The sequence below is a fragment of the Apostichopus japonicus genome, chromosome 20, assembly GCF_037975245.1.
Source record: "Apostichopus japonicus isolate 1M-3 chromosome 20, ASM3797524v1, whole genome shotgun sequence".
Taxonomy (NCBI): Eukaryota; Metazoa; Echinodermata; class Holothuroidea; order Aspidochirotida; family Stichopodidae; genus Apostichopus; species Apostichopus japonicus.
In genome coordinates this window covers 12,685,600-12,704,775 of record NC_092580.1, presented here as the reverse complement: position 1 = coordinate 12,704,775, position 19,176 = coordinate 12,685,600, and the positions used below count along the sequence as shown (strand labels likewise).

The window sequence follows — 19,176 nt, the reverse complement described above, 5'->3', positions numbered from 1 at the left end:
TTTAATGGTCCATCATCCAACTCCTAGTATTTTTGGTCCAGAGCCAGATAGCTGTAGTGTAAGGATGGCACTTTACCAAGGTACTGGTGATGCTTCTTGGCGTGCACTCAGTCAATAAAAATTGAAAAATAACCACATATTTCCAGCTGCAGATCTAGGATTTTATGAAGGAAGGGGTTTGGCCGGGTTGGTGAAACTGTCCCCCTCGCATGTAGGGTTCTTTGGTCCTCCCCCAAGGAAAAAAGTTAACTTAAAATCAAATTATGCATCTTAAGGCATATTCAAAACATGTCTAAATGCTTTGTGAATGCCTGTGTGAGGTTGACAAAGGAGGGGGAGGAGAGGGAGAGTTACATCTCCACACCCCCTCCACCCACCCAAAAACACTTAGCCTTTAATTTACATATACGCAATATGATTTCATTCAATTTTTTTTTTTTTTTTTTACATTTGGTTACAACTCTGTACGATTTAACAGCAGGTTAGACAATTTTATACTTCTGACTGTTTTTCTGCAGCAGTAACAGTATATGTGACTGCAGTAATATTCTGTATCATTGTATGTATAGATTGTGGTATCTGAGCTTCTGCACAGGTACAGTATATACTGTAGGAAATGTGTCTATGTTGAGAATTCACTAAACCTCCAGGTGTACAAAAAGGCAGGTAAAACTCATGCAATTTGAATGATAAATGAGGAACACTATCTACAGCGATTACTGGTGAAATATATTCGCATTCAAGTTTTAACTGCACCGTCTTTTCGAAACGTTGTCATAGTGACGCCAAGGTTTAGGACATTATCACTATAAATAACGTGATGTGTTCATATTATGATACTATTAATGTTGGAAGTAGAAGACCTGATTTTTAAGAGAAACAAAGAAAAAGGTAAAAAAAAATCGTTAATGTACATCTACGAATTATGTTCTTTAAATGTGGTCTTCTCAAAAATATTTCACGTTCAGCAGAAATTGAATTCATATTTCATCAGAATAGATAGTGTTGAACACTTTTTATCAGTCAAAACCAAATTTACACAGTCAATCACATTGTAATGCAGTCTCAATATCCAGAGCTAGGGAAAAATTGGAAAGTTTGAACTTGTATATGATATGAACCAAAACTACTGTATATAGCCTAGCCATATTTTTCTCTTTATTTTCTTCATTTTAATTCTGTTCTTCACGAAAAGGATTCTTGAAAAGAAAATTTTACGATAAAGTTATGTATTGTAATATCATCGATTCAAGGGTTTATCTTTTCTTTCGGAGAACGCCATACTATTCAGTCATTTATCACCAAGCATTCTCAAACGAATATAACAGTAAATTGCTCCCAGTAATTAATCTCACAAGAGAGTGACTAATCCTCTAAGAGAGTTTGCACTGCCCCTAATTAGAATGCTGATTCTCAAACAAAACCCAGAGGGGATTAATACCTGATTGGTTCCAAATTTAATCAGAGAGATCACGGCAAGGATTTTGCAGCCACGGCAATCAAACGCCCAAACGATATCAACATATAGTACACAGTAGTACTGTACGTGGTGCAGCTAAGTACAGTCAAAAGTGTAAATTTAGGAAAGAGATAAAACTGGTACAATTACAGTGGAAAGAGGACAGAGCTGCTGCAAATTAGTTCAAATTTTGTTCAATAAAAAAAACAACCATCTCTTGAGAATCACCCTAGGAAATACAAGAAAAAATGTAGATAAAGATTTTGCAATTTGCTTGACATGTTAATAATACATGATACAAAGGAGGCAACAAAGTAAAATAACATTTAGCATTCATGAAATTGGTTTTACAACTGTACGTGTTATATAAAAGATCTAATTATAGGCTGGACTGGCGCAGAGTACAAGGTTAAAAGTTTCCACTTCCATAATACAATGCAGTCAAAAAAAGAGAAGGGTCTTTTCAGTTTGAGCAGCCCAATATATAAAGGAAAAGCAACATGATTTTGAGTTGTGTCATTTCTGAAAATGAGATTCAAGATTTATTTCACGTACACCAGGAAAATCAATGAGGATGTAGTAAGTTTTATTCGATATTTGTTTTCACAGTGATATGTACAACTATGGGTAGCTCTGATAAGTTTTCAATATTATTTGGTACCTATATAAGCCCAGTGCAGCATTTCAGCATCTTGATACTTAAAAGTAAAAATTTCATCTACAATAAAGAATGAAGAAAATTTTTCCAAGTTTGAAATTTGCATGTGATTAATTAATTACAGATCTATGAAGTAGTTTCTGGGGTTGACAAAATAGGAAAGATTCAAACAAATAAATACTGGGTAGCAAAAGTGTGACATGCAATTCCAAATAATTCTATGAAGTTCAAAAAAACAAAAAAACAATAGGAAACCTAGCAATGACGTAGTTACTGTACTTCTGTAATCTGATTCTTAGCTCACAGTGCCATAAAGACTATGAATATTCATTGCAGGCATATATTCCAGTGGCTGAATATGATTGCTCGATACAAAACCGACGGAAATTTCTGCATCGTTAGGTCAAATTATCACATCCTTGTAGCATCTTGTATGGCGAAGATATGAATTTTTTTGATCTGGTGGTATTTCTGTGATATTGCAACTGGCAACACCTGAATGAATCATGCCACCACAGCAATTCAGCGGAAACTGTGTTTGTTTGCTTTTCCGTCTAATATTCAACTCACCAGCTTCACAGAGGGAAAAAATTATTTCTACAAAGAAACGTTGCATTTTTACAGAGAACCTTGACAGTTATGCAAACATTTCAAATGTATCAGGTTTTTAAGGATACAAAAAAAAAAAAATTAAGCCTATGAATAACATTCACTGTTATGATATCACAGACCACCATCTTTGATCCACCTCAAGCGTTGAGCCAGTTAAAATACCGTAGCTTACATTCAATCAACTACATCTTGAGTTAGGGACAAGATATTGCGATGGGGTTTTCAACCAACAGTTTTGAATCTGTTTGGTTTCCGTGTACTGTATACACAAAGAGACACATTGTCAGCCAAGGAAATCCCTTTAAAGGGCTTCAAAATGTCCCTAGCTGTGGTAATATGTACCAAAAACATACATATTTTGGTCAATCGTGTTCAAAATTTAGAGAACCATTTTACCGCTATCCACACTCCGATAAAATTGCTACAATAAGCTTCTGAACAATTTGTTTTTTGTCAAAATTAGGCTCAAAACTGATAACCCTCAAAAGAACTTATTTTACAGTACAATTTAACATTGGAAATATTATCATGCTTATACAGTGTTACTTGAAAGTAAAGATCAAGATTTTTATTATTCATGAGAGATTTTCTAACTGAAATTTCAGACTACTCTGGGGATCCAACAAAACTTCATCTGATTCCTGTATTATTTCAGGAACAAAATATTTTGGCAATCAATAAAACCTGAAATCCAACCACATTTGTGCAGGTAGAGTTTGTATTCAATTATCATACTGCCTGACAATTTCAAGAATCTTTGCAGAACGTACAGTACAGTCAGCATACGGTAAGTCGGCAATTGTAAATTATGATGGACTTCTGTAATGCTCAGAGGAGCGCACTGCTTCTGATATGCAGCAAGAGTTCTTTCTTGGGTTTTCCTTTACCTTCCAGTTCTTCTCAAACATACAAATCTGTTGACTTTGAGGCAATTTAACATGTCTAGAGACAGTGGAAATTATCACCTTAATGGGTGAGAGTACAGCAAATGTGGATGAACTTAGTCTGAACATGAAGGATCATTATTCAACTTTCTATCGTAATATGATGCTGGACCTAAAAACTTATAATCAGTTGCCAATTTACAAATACTGAGTTCACATATATCTAGCTGCCTTCCCAATATTTTGTTTTGATCAACCTCTGAGAAATATCAACTTATTAGGATGCCAAGCATTACTATGTGATTGGTCATCAACCCATGCAGTATTTTGCAACAGGTGCAGTATAACACACCTGTTCATGATTTTCTACAGAAAAGTTGAGACTGCACTCCAATATTATGTGGGGCTATTGGAGCAAAGGGCATAAATACTCCATAATCACCAGCCAAAACAAAAGCAAAGACATGCACAGTCATAATGAACCAATGCCAAACAAAAGAAACAGAGCCAAATATGCCCACAAGGAGCTTAATATGGACCCAATTTTATGCCAAAATGAAGTGTACACAACACCCACACTGAGCTACACATGTATCACATAACAAATTTAACTAAAGAGAAAGAATATAGATGTTACATCAAATGAGAGATAACTTTGAGTTGTGTCCATGGTACCGCAAGTCCCATAGGGCTGTACTATATCTGCCCCCCCCTCTCCCCCCTCAAAAACATCCCAATTATTGCCTTACACAATTTAAAAAATGTGCTACTATTCAGAAAGAATCTTGCCCTATTGCCTCATTTTCACTGTGATCATACATATGAAGCTCTAAATAAAGATTAGGGGATGGATGGGGGGACATGAAGTGGGGGAGGTGAGGGATAGGGGAGGAGGTGGGAAAGAGGATAGGAAGGAGAGAGGAGGTAGGGGAATGGAGGGTGGCATATGGTGCACCCAGAAGATAAAGTCTATTTCTTTAAGGATTCAGAGCAACTAACTACCTGTACAGTACTGTACTGTTCAAGTCAAAATAACGCTGCACAAAACTTCCATACAATTTCACTGTGTTGCATGTTCGCTTGGTTTCCTTCACTCTCTTTGAAAGGCTGACTCGAAAGGTAAACATATATATTTCAATTTCCTTTTCAGTTGATGCTTATAGTGTGGCAAACAACAAGGAATATTGACACACTTTCTACACTTGCAAGCAAACACAAAACACCCCGTTTCTAACACCAGCACAACTATGTACAGGTATAAATTAATTGTGAACACTCTGTTCAGCACACAACAGTGGCGTAGGAAGGTACTTTTGAGTGGGGGGGCTGAAGACTGATGGCCGGCCAGGGGGAGGGGTGTAAGGGGAGGGGGACACCCCCTCCCCTTTGGATTTTTTTGCATTTCCAGGTGGCCTCAGATGCAATTTGGTGCAATATAGCACACTTCAACACCCACTCCATTTTGTAAATAATTTTGCATTTTCACCTGGCCTTAGATGCAATTTGGTGCTCCAAATGAGATTTTTTTCTGATTTGGAAATGAAAAAGGGGTTTTCTGACTTGCTGAGCGGGGGGCGGAATGATACTTCCGCCCCCCCATATTTTTCACTGGGGGGCTGGCACCCCCCCAGCCCCCCGGTTCCTACGCCCTTGGCGCACAGGGCCTACACAGCTGAAGGACATGAATCAATGACATAAAGACCTGATACTAGTGATCATGTAGTCTTCTCATTACTCGTTTAAAGGCATTGAAGACTTGCCCCAAACAGTGTGCGGCCATCTGAAAAACTTAACTTTCCATTGCTTGCAAGTGATGTTTTGTTTGTGTCGCTACAAAATGCAGACAGTAATGAAACGTGATACCTTGTTATCTTTAGCTAGACCTGAGGTGTCCATCGCTGTATCGTTTGTACACTGTGCTGTGGGTATTGACCGCAGCTGTGTTTACTGACTGTACACTAGTATTTAATTACCCACGGTAGCAAGCTGTGTGCGTATTTTCTGGGATCGATGGTGGTGTCTAACACTTCTGTTACACCTCATTCGAAACTAGGTCAGATTACTGGCATAGACTTTTATTTTTGCGCGAGTCTTCACACCCTTTAAACTAAGAAATTACTGATACTTCCAGACATGATCAGTCAATCCCGAATATCGACCTTAGTTAGACAGCCTTATGTACAAAATAAACAAAACTCCTGTTTGATACCTCCTGTGCCATTCATAAAAGTGTGTAATAGTCACTATGTACTTAACCTGTACTGTAAAATCTGTGTCATGTACTGTAAGAAGGGATAGATGTAAATATATAATACAGTAGCACCTACTGTTATTTTTAAACAGAACCCCTTGCAAAGGATTGCAACACTCTAATAGCATGCCTTTAAAACTCTGAAATAACCAAAAATGATGAAACAACAATGCATAAACACTACTACTAAATTTACCTCCATTGTGCACTTCTTTTTGGATTAATTAAACTAATATTAAAAACTTGCTGAATGACAGCGAAACAGAGTGAAAAAAATTATAGACTGATCTTTGTTTCTTACGCACTGTTAAAAGAAGGGAATATTACTGTCGGTGATACAGAGCTTGTCAGACCACCATTTACAGTACTATAGGTTTGGAACCAGATTACCAAAATACAAGACCAGACTTTAAAGTACTACCAACTCCTAGACAATTTGTCCCAAATTCAGTACATTTGTTGTGTGATATTCTAATTCAAAATCTGTTGAAATTTTTTCAAAAAGCTCTTTCGTTCCCAAGATATTGTACACATTTGCAGTTTTGATAAATCTGGGAAAACTCATTAAATATGTGCAAAACTATGATGTGGAGTGTTGCGCTCATCAAAAATGTCTAATTTTGTTATTTCAGGCCTAAAATATGTAAACTACAAATTATACATGCCCCCATATATCATATGAATCATGTGACTCTCTTTTTTTCAACGATAAAATATTTCAAAACATTACCTTAGGCTAAAATCTTGGGGTCAGTATCCTTGAAATGTACATGTAGGTTGTAGTAAACAAAGGAATAACATAACAGAAATTAGTCAGTCCCTCTCTTTACATCATCAATGTGCACAATTACAGTAGCTAATGTTTATTAATCAAATAGTATTTAGAATTAAGAAATGACTTGTAAAATGGTCAATCTTTGATGGATTTCAATGGGAGTTGCAGCTGTTTTCATGATTTCTAATGCTTATTAGTGATAAGGACAACGTTGTTACGTTGGTCGTACTGTAAGTGCCCGTCCGTGTTACAAGTCTGAAGGTCTGTAACTGTGTTGGCAGTACAAAAGGAAATTTAAACTGTGTAGAAGTTTCACGGCAGGTTACAGCTCAGGCTACATGTACGTTGTAAATGGTCTCACCTGATCACATGGGAACACGGACACAAGCTATCAAGCATGCCCTTACTATTATACAAAAGACCTTGACTTTCATTATGTCTCTTTTGTACTCTTGTAGTATCGTTGGAAAATGTTTCCATTTAGTCAGATGGAATTTATCTACATATAAATTTTTTTTTTTATAATGGAGCTACACTTTGACAAATGGGCCAGTAGCAATGGATCAATTCTGTAACTATTCGTTGAGCAATTACTCAACCATTCAGAGAACAGGGTACAGTAGGCCTAGTGCTGTGTTCCGCAAAAATTTTACGCCAACAACTAAGTGGATCTTCAGTGAGGACTGAGCTAGATGTCTCACCTGACCCCACACCTCAGGACTCACATTGCATAAAGCTAACTTTAAGTTAAGGACTTGATAATAAAGGGGGGGGGGGGGAATCAATTTTGACTTCTGTCAGAAAACTCAGAATATTGTTGATAAATTTTCCAATGTCTGGAAAATTCTGCGACCCACTGAAAAATTTTCACGTCCCATTGTTGGGCACACTCCATAGTTTACAGAACATTTGCCTGGAGTACCTAAAATATCACTTTCGGTGGTGAAGCACAAAACTGTACAGGTTCAGCAGACTGACCTGTCTTAATATCATATCACACCACACAAATTGTTGGTAAGTAAGCTTTGAAAGCAACAAATTCAATTCATTATTTTCTATGAGGGAGTTATTAATAGATACCACATTCACCAATTATGAGCAATATTGTGTACAATCATTTGTTAATAGTTCTACAGGTCTGCTATACATTGTAGGACAATTTTGTTTTACAGTTTTCATCTGGACAATGTAATTTGCTTACATTGTCATGAAATTTCCATCATTGGTGCAATTACTTCGAATACTTAAACTGCCAGGATAATAGTCCTGCCCTTTTAACTTGTGTTAAATGACAGCAGTTTGCTTCTAAGTGAACATGCAAAGTACTGTAACGGTTTGGCAGATTAGATTACGAGAACTTTTGATTGCAAAAGCTGAGATACTGTACCCTGCATGAAAACCCAGCAGGGCTTAGGATGTATATTTATACAGCTTACAGTAACCTTAATAACATCTACAGTATATATGGCATCAGCAATGTTTGGTGACCAGATTGGTATCTAGTCAAAACGTCCCTTGAGGGAAGGGAATAAAAAAGATTTTTTTTTGTTTATGTACTGTACAACAAGTTAGATGGGGACGTTTTGATAATATTACGGGGACGTTTTGACCAACGGGGACATTTTGACCAAAAGCGGGGACGTTTTGGTAAAGGGACATTTTGACTGGTAGGCACCAGATTTACCAACTTATTGATAGCCTTTAAAAAATAATCAACCAGAGCAAATATGTACAGAGAACAGTAATTTATACGTTAATTAATGCAAATGGTCTGGGCATTTCATACTTCATTACTATTAACTGATGATGTAATTGGTATAACTAATATAGATTAAGGATGCCACGATACCATTTTCAAAGCATATGTTCAACAGCTGCAAACCAAATGATTCTTTTTTAAATCTTTCAATGGCATTTTTGAAACAAAAAGGAAAAACTTAATGTCATTCCAGCAGAAATGTTTTGGGCAATAATACTTCACACTTACCCTCCAGATCCTACTCAGTACGTTACAGAACTGAATTAGCTCAGCAAAAATTGAGCCACCTACTAATAATTTAATCAAAACATTGGGAGCACTTATGTACTTGAGCAGGCCTGTGTGCACAATTTTCAATGGGTGGAACCTTTCCTGAAGATGTGGACCTTTTCATTGAACACTTTATTGGGGGAGGGGTCTCTTTTTGTATAATAAAGCCTTGGTTGGATGCAAAATAGTACTAGATACTGCAACTAATCAATTGAGTTTGACAGTTTCAGTAGCATGCTTATGTCCCTTGCAGCATGAACTAAAGACCATTCTCTATAGCCTAGAAAATGTGGACCTTTGTGAATTGAAGGACTGGCAGCCCCCTCCCCTTGTTATACATCTATCAAGTATAAAAAGCTGCTCATAAACAATATAAAAACATTCTACCTGGTTTGTTCTTGGTAAAGTAGTCTCAACTACTGTGTTCTTTGCCCGTGAATATTTATCAGCTGGGTTAACGTGATGATCATGCTCATGGTGGCTGTGAGTGTGACTGTGAGGGGCATCATGGTCATGGTCATGCACTCGATTCAAATTTGAGCCACATCCACAATCTTCTTCAGAAGCTGATGTTTTATCATCGCTTTGTTCTTGAGTAACTGCATCAGACGATTCTGCGGTAGTCTCAACTACCGTGTTCTTTGCCCGTGAATATTTATCTGCTGGGTTAACGTGATGATCATGCTCATGGTGGCTGTGAGAGTGACTGTGACCGTGAGGGGCATCATGGTCATGCACATGGTCATGCACTTCAGACGATTCTGCAGTAGTCTCAATTACCGTGTTCTTTGCCCGTGAATATTTATCTGCTGGGTTAACGTGATGATCATGCTCATGGTGGCCGTGAGAGTGACTGTGACCGTGAGGGGCATCATGGTTATGCACATGGTCATGCACTTCAGACGATTCTGCGGTAGTCGCTGAACCACTATCTACCACATAAGTCGTTAGTACGAATATAAGTAGGAAACGAGAGGTGTAGTTACGACTGTTAGCCATTTTCCTCTTTTTTACGAACCCTACTTCAACTTGAAATTACCCTCACAAGTATCAGGCACTGATGGTACTTATGAACACGTAGCCTGAGCTGTGGAAATGTTGCACCATCTAAATAATCGATTGCATTTTGTTGCAGGTACAATAGTTACATTCAAGCCTCGCTAGACCTTTGCAATACAGGGCACTTTAATACACGTGTACTAGTTGCGCGACTTCGACGGCCCTATCGGTCACGTGATACATAAAAACAGCTGACGATGTTCAAGGGAGCTCCCCTCTCAGTATTTACATAACCCGATATGTTTTACCTGGCGGGTTCTACATATAATGTAGTAAATGAGTCTACGAAATATTTCAAATTACTTGAATAAACTTTAAAATAAAGTGATTGATCTGACCCAAGAAAAAAATATATAATAATAATATCAGAGCCTAAGGAATCAGTTGTCTTATTGTACGGATAAACACACTGTCTTAACTAACCCTTTCGTTGGTTGGTCCTCAATACGAAATGAGAAAATGACACATTTATTGCGACGGGCCACATGCATGGAATAGCAAGAAGTGTATTCGATTTAAAATATAGTGAATCTACAAAGTACTTTGGCATCCCCTCCACCCTACTAATATATTTCTTTTAATCACTCCTCTCGCCAGGCAGTCAAGTGTTAGAGCAACGTTTTAACGCAACATGAGGCGTGATGATGACCGAAATAACAAAATTCATGCACCAATTAACATTTAAATAACTCCACCCCATCAGTGAGTCTTAGTAGTACCCCCCCCCCCCAATATCAATGCCATCACCTCAAAATATATGCACTTTAATGATGGAATTGTTGTCTTTTCACATTGAAAAATTTGGCATTACTATCCGTAAAAGGATTATACTTTATGGTAATAAAATTCAGAAAGACTGCTTTATCCAAGAATTTATTCCAACTTGAAAAACTTGTAGAAGCAAAGATTGCTAGAAATGCATGATGATCATCATGCACCTGTGTACTCCAAAACAAATATCTGAAAAATAACTTCTTATAAGTTTTTGAAAGTTTCTGACCTTATTAAGCCTGCAGTTTTGTGTAAACAATATTCCCTGCAATGTATTGTTGTTTGTTTATTCTATGTTTTTGGGGTGTCATCACACGCGTAGTAGTGACGGTGTTGCTAAACCATTATAATTAATACAACAATCTATCACGTACACGGAGCCTAGTCTTAAGCTCTTAAACGATTGCCAAACCTCACGTGTTTACAAGTTACCCAAAACAGTATGAAACAAATAACCCCAAAATTCAAACTATACTCTCTTGAATTTCTTCTTCTCTTTTACTTTTGTGCCCAGTTTGCAGGTAAATAACCTTCTTTGGCGGGTGTATTTGATGGTAGCACAGATTGGCAAGCCCGAGAAAGATGCCAACTTATGTATGTATGGTTTGTATTGGACAGGATATCGGTTTGTCATCTGTATACCCCCCCACCACCACCCCATCCCCGAACCCCTCCCCTACAATGTGCTAGAAAGACAGCATATATATAGCCAGCTATATGTTGCCACTCTGTTACTCACCTTTTGGATACAAATTGTCATTTAATTGAGCCTTCGATCTGACAACTCCAGTTTGGATTAGAACTCCAAGGTAAAGAAGTTCCCCGGAGACTTTTTTCAACTTTTTTTGTCCACGTTTAAATAAGGAGACATTACTACATTGCCTTTAATCCCTCACATGTAGAACAATACGTGAGCCAAATCCGCAGCTCACGTGAGCTCTATAATAATCCATTGCAAAAGCTTGGCACAATCTCAGACTAGGGACCTACAAAGAAGAACTAAATAATTGTGTAGTGATCATATAGTAAAAATATTCGCAAAAAGGTAATCCCCTTGCAGTGTTATAACCTTAACTGGACAGTATATCAAATAACAATCACTTTAAAATAGTTCATTGAAGAAATTAAAGGATGCCCCCCTGACGGACTCAAATGGACTGCTGGCGCCCTTTTCAGCTTTTTACCACTTTTTACTTATTCGCGATTATTGTCTTTTTTATTGCGCTCTCAAATCCTTTTTGACATTTGTCACATTTTGTTGGTGTAATTTTCTGACAAAATGGCGATGACACCTATTTATTCTTCGTTTATCTGAAAATTAGCAAGGCCCGGAAAGGGTAATTTCCGGTGATCTAGGGAGTATCTTTACTCAAAAAAATCCTGTACGTCGAAAGCGCCCTACAGACCATACTCGCCCCTGACCAATACCCCTAGCTCCGCCACTGATTTATATATTTGTTTGTTTATAATTATTTATATATTTATCAATATATTTATTCTGGTTTGCTTTTTTTCGTTTCCGTTACAACCGGTTTCTCTGTATGTGGCATATATATCTTGACGAATAAAGATAGAACAGATATTAGCCAGCATGTGAAGCAGCCATCTTGTATAGAATGGCAGTTTCACAGATGTTGCCTCAAAACTTGACCTCTTAAATGTCACATGACGAATGCTGGCATTCTTTTCATATTATGCGAATGTCAAAAAGTCCTATCGAACAATAACATTGCACACCTTTGCACGGAAGTAACCGTTGTTTGATTAACCTTTACCGAGGAGGAAGGAAAACACCAATCTCCTTTTGTCAGACGGATGCAAAACTTACCATCTGAATATTCATGAAGTACTCGACACAGGAATCGTTGGCCTGGATAGGACACTATCGTGGGTGTCAGGTGCTGCAGTGGTACCATTTACTATACAGTTGTCGTATCTTACCAAACGCATGAGAGCAGTCGGCTATAGTGACGAATGGGAGAGGTCGATGGAAGGGAGGGAGGGGGAAATGCCGGATGGGAGGATGGTAGTGAATTTGGAATAAGTCACAGTGTGGTGAAGATAGAGGTTTCATTTATGTCAGAGGATCATGTTCAGATTCAGTGAGGTAGGGAGGGCACTATGTGGTATAGACGAATTGTTTTATTGTTTTAAAGGGCCGGTATATACAGCGTACTGCAATATTCTCGCGGAGGGGTGGGGTGGGGGGGGGGTCGCCAAACATAAGAAGTAGGCGTCAATCTTCCGCCCTTGCCTCTGAATATGATGCAGAACACAATCGTAGTGCCGACACGGCCAATGGTCCTATTGAATAGCCTACGAGATGTAGGCCCTAACTTAGAGATGCATTCAAGGCATAATAATTATCATACAAGGCATGCACTAATCAAATGCAGCTACCGTCACAATGACTCTATGTAGATTCGTTGATGTGTAAACTTGACCTGTTAACGTTCTTGTTATAGCTTCCTGCCGAACCTCAAGGTTTTTGAGTAGTGGAATGTCTATAGCTGTTAGAATTGTTTCCTTGCGTGGAATGACTCAGTGAAATTCTCCATAGTACCCCACTGACAGAGCCCGTCGTGTATGCTTCCCGAAAATTGAGCCACGTGTGCACGGCTCGCTGATCACAGACTATATATAAACTGTACAAATATATACATGGGGACCGACTAATATATATATATATATATAAGTGCATTTGTGATATCACAATCCAGTCTTAAGTTCTTAAGTCTCTTTTTCTTATTTTTGAAACTTGTGAATTCATCTTTTCATCTTCTTCTTTTCTAATGTTAGACCTATAAAAGAGGTTGTTTATTTTTCGGCATAACGTTCCTACAACTGAGCTCTTAAATAAAAGAAAATATCATGTTTTATAACGGTTTTAGCTTATATTATAATCATCGGAATCATATCGTTTAGTCATCATGCCTCCGTGTTATTGAGATTGACAATGAAACATCCTGTCTTGAGAAGGAGCAATTACGTGTAACGACCAGATGTAGGCTATTACCTAATCTTGAGTACGTTGAAGCCGCATACTAATTACCACAGGATAAGTTCTTTGATTATACCTATCTCGCTGATTTGGATGGCATCAAAGGTCGAACCAAAAAGAAAATAGGCTAAAACAAACTCTGTAGAGATGCACACCAAATGTAGACCCTTCTTAATTCAAACAGTTTAATAATCGTTAGTGCCACTGTAAAATACCGGTAAGTTTGTTACTGTTTGTTTACTAAGCCGTACCTCGATCGCGCCGGGTATCATATCTTCCCCCCCGGTCCAGCTATATATCAACTATTTTACCGTTCAGTTTATCTCGTAATGATGATGTGGATACAGATCTTAATTTACTCAACAAAACGACGCTGACTGTGAAAGTCTCAACTTGTGTAGCAGTCTAATTCAGTCCATATACTCTAATTCGTAAGGGACCGAGGAGAAAGAGGGGGGAAAAAAAGAGCCGTTTATCTTAATTTGAAAAGCTGACTAAACAGTGCAATTTTTGCACCATCATCATCATCATCACTGAAGGAGAAGAAGGGGGCCAAATTAAAAGTAGGATTTGGAAATATTGGACGTGGATTGCCGCTGAAACGTGCTTCTATAAAGTATAAGCCGTAGTATATACCTGCCGGGAGGTATATTCCTTGACATTGACACATATAGGGTGGCTGAAAATAAACTTCCATTGTTACACCCGGTAGGCTATACACAACGTGACCCCTAGATTTTGAAGTGTTTATATGTGTCCCTATATATTTCAATATACGCTATAATTCTTGACACCGTGAATTTTACCTTTCCAGGAAACGAGAGGATTTTCTGCCATCCTGTGATATCACCATCAGGGGTACGCAGCAATTTGAGATTGACTATGAGATTGGAAAGTTTTTAACCTCTCGATAATATACGATCACATATATATATATACTCTCGCGGCCTTTCAGTCACCCTGTTGCCTGCAACTTCGGCTTATATATAACTGACCCGACCCCTGAAGCGTCGCCGGTATACCAGTCAGCCCAGGTACCTCTGACAGTAAGAACAACAAAAATCCCATTCACAACATTGTGTTGCTACTCGTTCAGTGTTTTCTTACCTTTTGTGAGCAAGATATTATTTACATATTTCGAATGGACGTATTTCCTAGGGATTATTATTATTGTTATTATTAAAAATATGTCAGAGAAGCGATTTTTTTTGTACCCCTCTCTTTTTCATTCAGACTGTAGCTTTACACACCGTATGGCATACTATATATATGTATATGTATACATTTTCGAGAGTTATCTTTTGAAGGAACTGCACTCTTCAGTTTTCTGTAGAAATCTGTAACGCTACCCCAACTACATTATATTAAGTTACTGCATCATATAAAGCATGCTAACTGTGTAGAGTTGTCCTATGTTGCACGCATCACTTCCTCTATTGGGACAGAAAGGGAAGAAATAGGAGTCACAATGTGTAATAGTTACTAACAATCGCCGTATAGACAGTATAATTATAGTATAGTATATAAGCTCGGTGCTACCGTATGAGCTGTTTGCAAGCAGGGAATTACAAGCTAGGAGAAGTACCTCCACACATGCATGTTTATCTGTTTATTGGCTTTTGTTCAATGACAAATATAGAGTGGTTTTGCCAAGTCTTGGAAGTTGTTCGTACGATATCAGTTGGGAAGTGGATATCCTGTACCCGAACGCGATGACGTTGAAAATTTCCATTCATTCGGAGCAAAGAATGCCCCATTCGGTGGAACCGAAATTGCTACAACAGGTTGTCAAAGTTAAACGCGTGGATTTGTGATGTTGGCGAGATGTTCACTGCTGTGAATTGAATCGAGATACTGAAAATGTGCACTGGGGATCCATACGTGTGATTGACCTTTACAAACGTTTCATGAACTCTTATTTCTGTTTGCGAGATCATATGTTGTTGTTGTTTTTGTGTATGTCAGGTTCCTCAAATATGAGACTATATAGTTGGATGTCTTTGGACCTTTAATTCAGATCTGCTATATTGGAATGACAACAATTATAGTGCATAGCACAACTTTTGCATCCATATTTACCAACACGAACGAGTGTGTATGATTTATTAGCGGATTATTTCATATATTGTTATCTTCTTTGGAGCTTTTCTCTCTCTCTAATTTGTGGGATTTTTTTATACGGTAAATTGAACTTGACATGGAGGACATATTTTATACCAGTTTTGAATTGGAACGTGAGCGTTTTAATTCAATTAGTGAGGACGACATTTCAAGTTGTGATTCTCTGGGGTCTGACGGATGTAGTGATGTAGCATCGAGTGTCAGTTCCAGTCCGAGTTTATCCATTTCATCGAGTCGAGATGAAATTTATCTAGATTATCTATTTTCCCAGGGTCTTGTTGACACGACCGACGGGAAGAGTAATGATGGTATTGTAGATTGGATGAGCTACCCATCATCGGACGAGCAGGTCGAACTTGTAGAATCTATGCCCGGTGAGAAAGAAGAGCGATTAGAGTTCCATTTAATGTCAGATCCTTTCCTTGGTAAGGCAGACGAGCTGGTGGGATCTACGTTTCCGAGTTCAGCTAAGATGCCCGCTGACGAGGACTTAGTATTACAAAGCCATTCAACGATAGAAACATCAACGGACAGTTTCCTAAATGTTAACGAATGGAAATCGGAGGATGTGACAATGTTGTACGATACGTTAGAGATATCAGACAACCTATCTGTGACGACTGAGAAACCTCGCACGATAGGTCTGCACATCAAAGGACAACTTCCGATCAAAATGTCAGTGTTGAGCGAGATTGACAAAGGCGTGAGTGTGTTACCAATAGATACCAGCGTAATCAAGTCAAGAACATCGTCGTCGTCCGCGTCGTTCATACAACAAAACTCTAACGTCATTAAAAAGCCAAAATTAGTAACCCATGATCACCATTTGTTGGTAAAGGCATCATCGAAAAATACGACGGACGCTTCCCCGGGGGCTACTCCTGCATCCTCTCACAGTACGCAACGTGGCAATGTTTTACCTCCGTCAGGTGTGCGCATCACGCATATACCTATGACGAAATCGATAGCTTTTCCCACCGGAAATGGCCAAGCGTTAATACAATCAGTCAACGGGCACTTCCAATTCGTCGCTAATTTGGAGGCGGCGGGTTCGTACAACGCCGGTAACGTAAAACACCGGATCGCGGGTGAGTTGCCAGGACAACCGGCTACCATCACTGTACCACGTGCTAGGACGCAGCATAAAGTGGCGGATGAACTGAAAATCCACAAATGTACGTATCCAAATTGTGGCAAAATGTATTCAAAGAGTTCACACCTTAAGGCGCACTTGCGCCGCCACACTGGGGAGAAACCGTTCGTCTGTGATTGGGCAGGGTGTAAATGGCGGTTCTCGAGGTCGGACGAGTTGGCACGTCACAAACGTTCTCATTCTGGTATCAAACCTTATAAATGTACAATATGTGACAAGCGATTCTCTCGCTCGGATCATCTTTCTAAACATCTCAAAGTTCACGCCAACGGTGTACCACGTAGCTGTAGGGGAGCCTCACACCAAGTGACAGTACGTTGACCGAAAGTGTTACCTCCAGCCCCCCCCCCCCCCTCAAATCCCACTTCTCCAACCACTGACTCTATAGTGTAATGGTGTTAGTAAGTTGGACAAACCTATAAATCGTGATATTACTACATTTAGACAGGTTGTCATGTTCACGTGCAAGGTCACAGCTCCACAGTATACAGGAACAACGGCTGATAGTGTAAGGGGTTCGGTTAAACATAAACAATAGGGTTTTCGTATCCACGGCATATCGTAGGCCCAGTACATGTGAGTTTTCTTAAAAGGCAAAAAAAGGGGGTTGAATATTGAGCTCTGAAAAGCAGAACCGCCTCGAAGCATTCGTCATTTAGTGTTATGTAATACAATAACCACTTGGAGTCAATGATTTTGAAGGGACTAGTAGCTCCTACAAAGTGACACTCAAATGGTTAGATATGCTAAAATGGTCACAACATTTCAAAAAATTTACAATTCACTGTACCATCTTGTCATTGACAACGGTCTTATTTGTATGATATTCATACGTTTTCGACATAATATGTGTTGACAATTTTTTTTTCGTGGTGTAACAAATGGTATAGAAGGAAATCGTCATTGAAGTTCGGTATACCATCTTATCAGTAGGCGATTCCCCTTTTGGATTCACTTTAATAGTAATAGTTACTTAAACGAGCTATAGTACGCAGTGTGTACGTGTTTGAGTGAGTGAACAGTGGGAAAGTAGGCCTATGGATAAGTATATTTTCTTATCAAATGTGAAGTTTATTCCTATGGAATAAGGATGCCGAGTGTGTCGTATAGGGTCTACTTGATATCGATGCATAGCTAAATTTGCATATTAACGGTTACTTAAATGAACACTCAGACATCGAAAGCCAGTAAAAATGACAATATAATGTATAAGACATCCCCAATTCCATTCCTCTTCAACCCCCCCCCCCACCCTCCCCTCGTCAGTTCTTATTTTACTCATTAACGAAGTTGATATAACCTATGTAAATCTGTATGCTGCAACATTTATCTTATTCATTTTGACATAACAAAGATTTCTACGGGGGGAGGGGGAGGGTGGGGGGAGGTGGGCGTTGGAAGAATGTGGGAAAGATAACGGGATCTGAGTAATCGCGGCATGACCCAAGATTGGGTTGGGCTCTTATCAGGGCATGTCGGTTTGTTGTTAACATTATTATTGCATAATATTAACGCTTAATTAAACATGATTGGGTTCATTTCAGTTACTCAGTACGTGCGTGTATATATATAGTAATACGTACACAGAGATACAATACGAAATGATGGCGCTGTCATCATTCTAAGGACTACCTCAGAATTTTTTTTTGTAAAATCCTTCGTATACCGCATCTTTGAAACGCTGCCAAACTCTGAAAGTTGCATTGAAACCAATAATAATAATAATATTAATAGCCTACAGTAGTATTCTTATTATTCTTATTATTTTGTTCCTTTTTGAACCTCTCTTATGTCTATGTTTTTTATGTCAAAGGTTAACTGACGGCCATTATTTTGATGGAACGGTGAATGGCCTGTGTTGGGACATTGGTGGGGTGTATAGGGTATGAATGAAAGATACACAGTGAAGGGAGGACAGAACTTTGTTAGGCCTATACTTGCTATTTCTTATCAATTTGTATAACGATATCTCAATTGACTCGCACATGATGCGAAATCAACTATCGGATTCGAATGGTGAGCAGATATATGCACAAAATGGAACAATTATTATGTTTTCTATTTTTTAATTTTGTAAAATCGAAATTATTTCTACCCGCGGAGGGATTTATTTTTTGACTGATTACACTGATTATATATATATATCTGTCGAATTATGTCTTTTTATTTTATTTCTACTTTGGTCTCACCTGCATGACTATTTCATACCTCGATTGGGGTTAATTGTTATGGAAATTAATATGAATATATGAATAACTTATCATAATTGATCAAATTCAGCGCACATAATGGTCTGACAATAATGCGATCCATTGAGTAGACAACAGTACACATATATACGTATACAACATGTTGTCACAATAACATAAGGGTCTTATAGACTCAAATTTGAGCACTATACTA

The 19,176-nt window shown here is 38.4% G+C and overlaps 2 protein-coding genes across 4 annotated transcripts in view; one reads left to right on the top strand and one right to left on the bottom strand.

Moving 5' to 3' along the window:
- The window catches only part of LOC139961115 (formylglycine-generating enzyme-like), a 36,886-nt gene extending 25,613 nt beyond the window's left edge, over positions 1–11,273 (bottom strand). For 2 of the 3 annotated variants that reach the window (XM_071960016.1, XM_071960017.1), the window contains exon 1: positions 9,056–9,860. In XM_071960016.1, coding sequence (XP_071816117.1) covers positions 9,056–9,667 — 612 coding nt within the window. In that variant the 5' untranslated portion in view covers positions 9,668–9,860. Of the gene's footprint in view, positions 1–9,055; positions 9,861–11,237 lie in introns of those variants that run through there. The other variant, XM_071960018.1, reaches the window with a different exon arrangement.
- Positions 11,274–13,818: 2,545 nt separating this feature from the next.
- Positions 13,819–18,915, top strand: LOC139961466 (uncharacterized). The gene has a single exon (XM_071960652.1). The coding sequence runs from the start codon at positions 15,697–15,699 to the stop codon at positions 17,092–17,094; it is 1,398 nt and encodes a 465-aa protein (XP_071816753.1). The 5' UTR covers positions 13,819–15,696; the 3' UTR covers positions 17,095–18,915.
- The last annotated feature ends 261 nt before the right edge of the window (positions 18,916–19,176 follow it).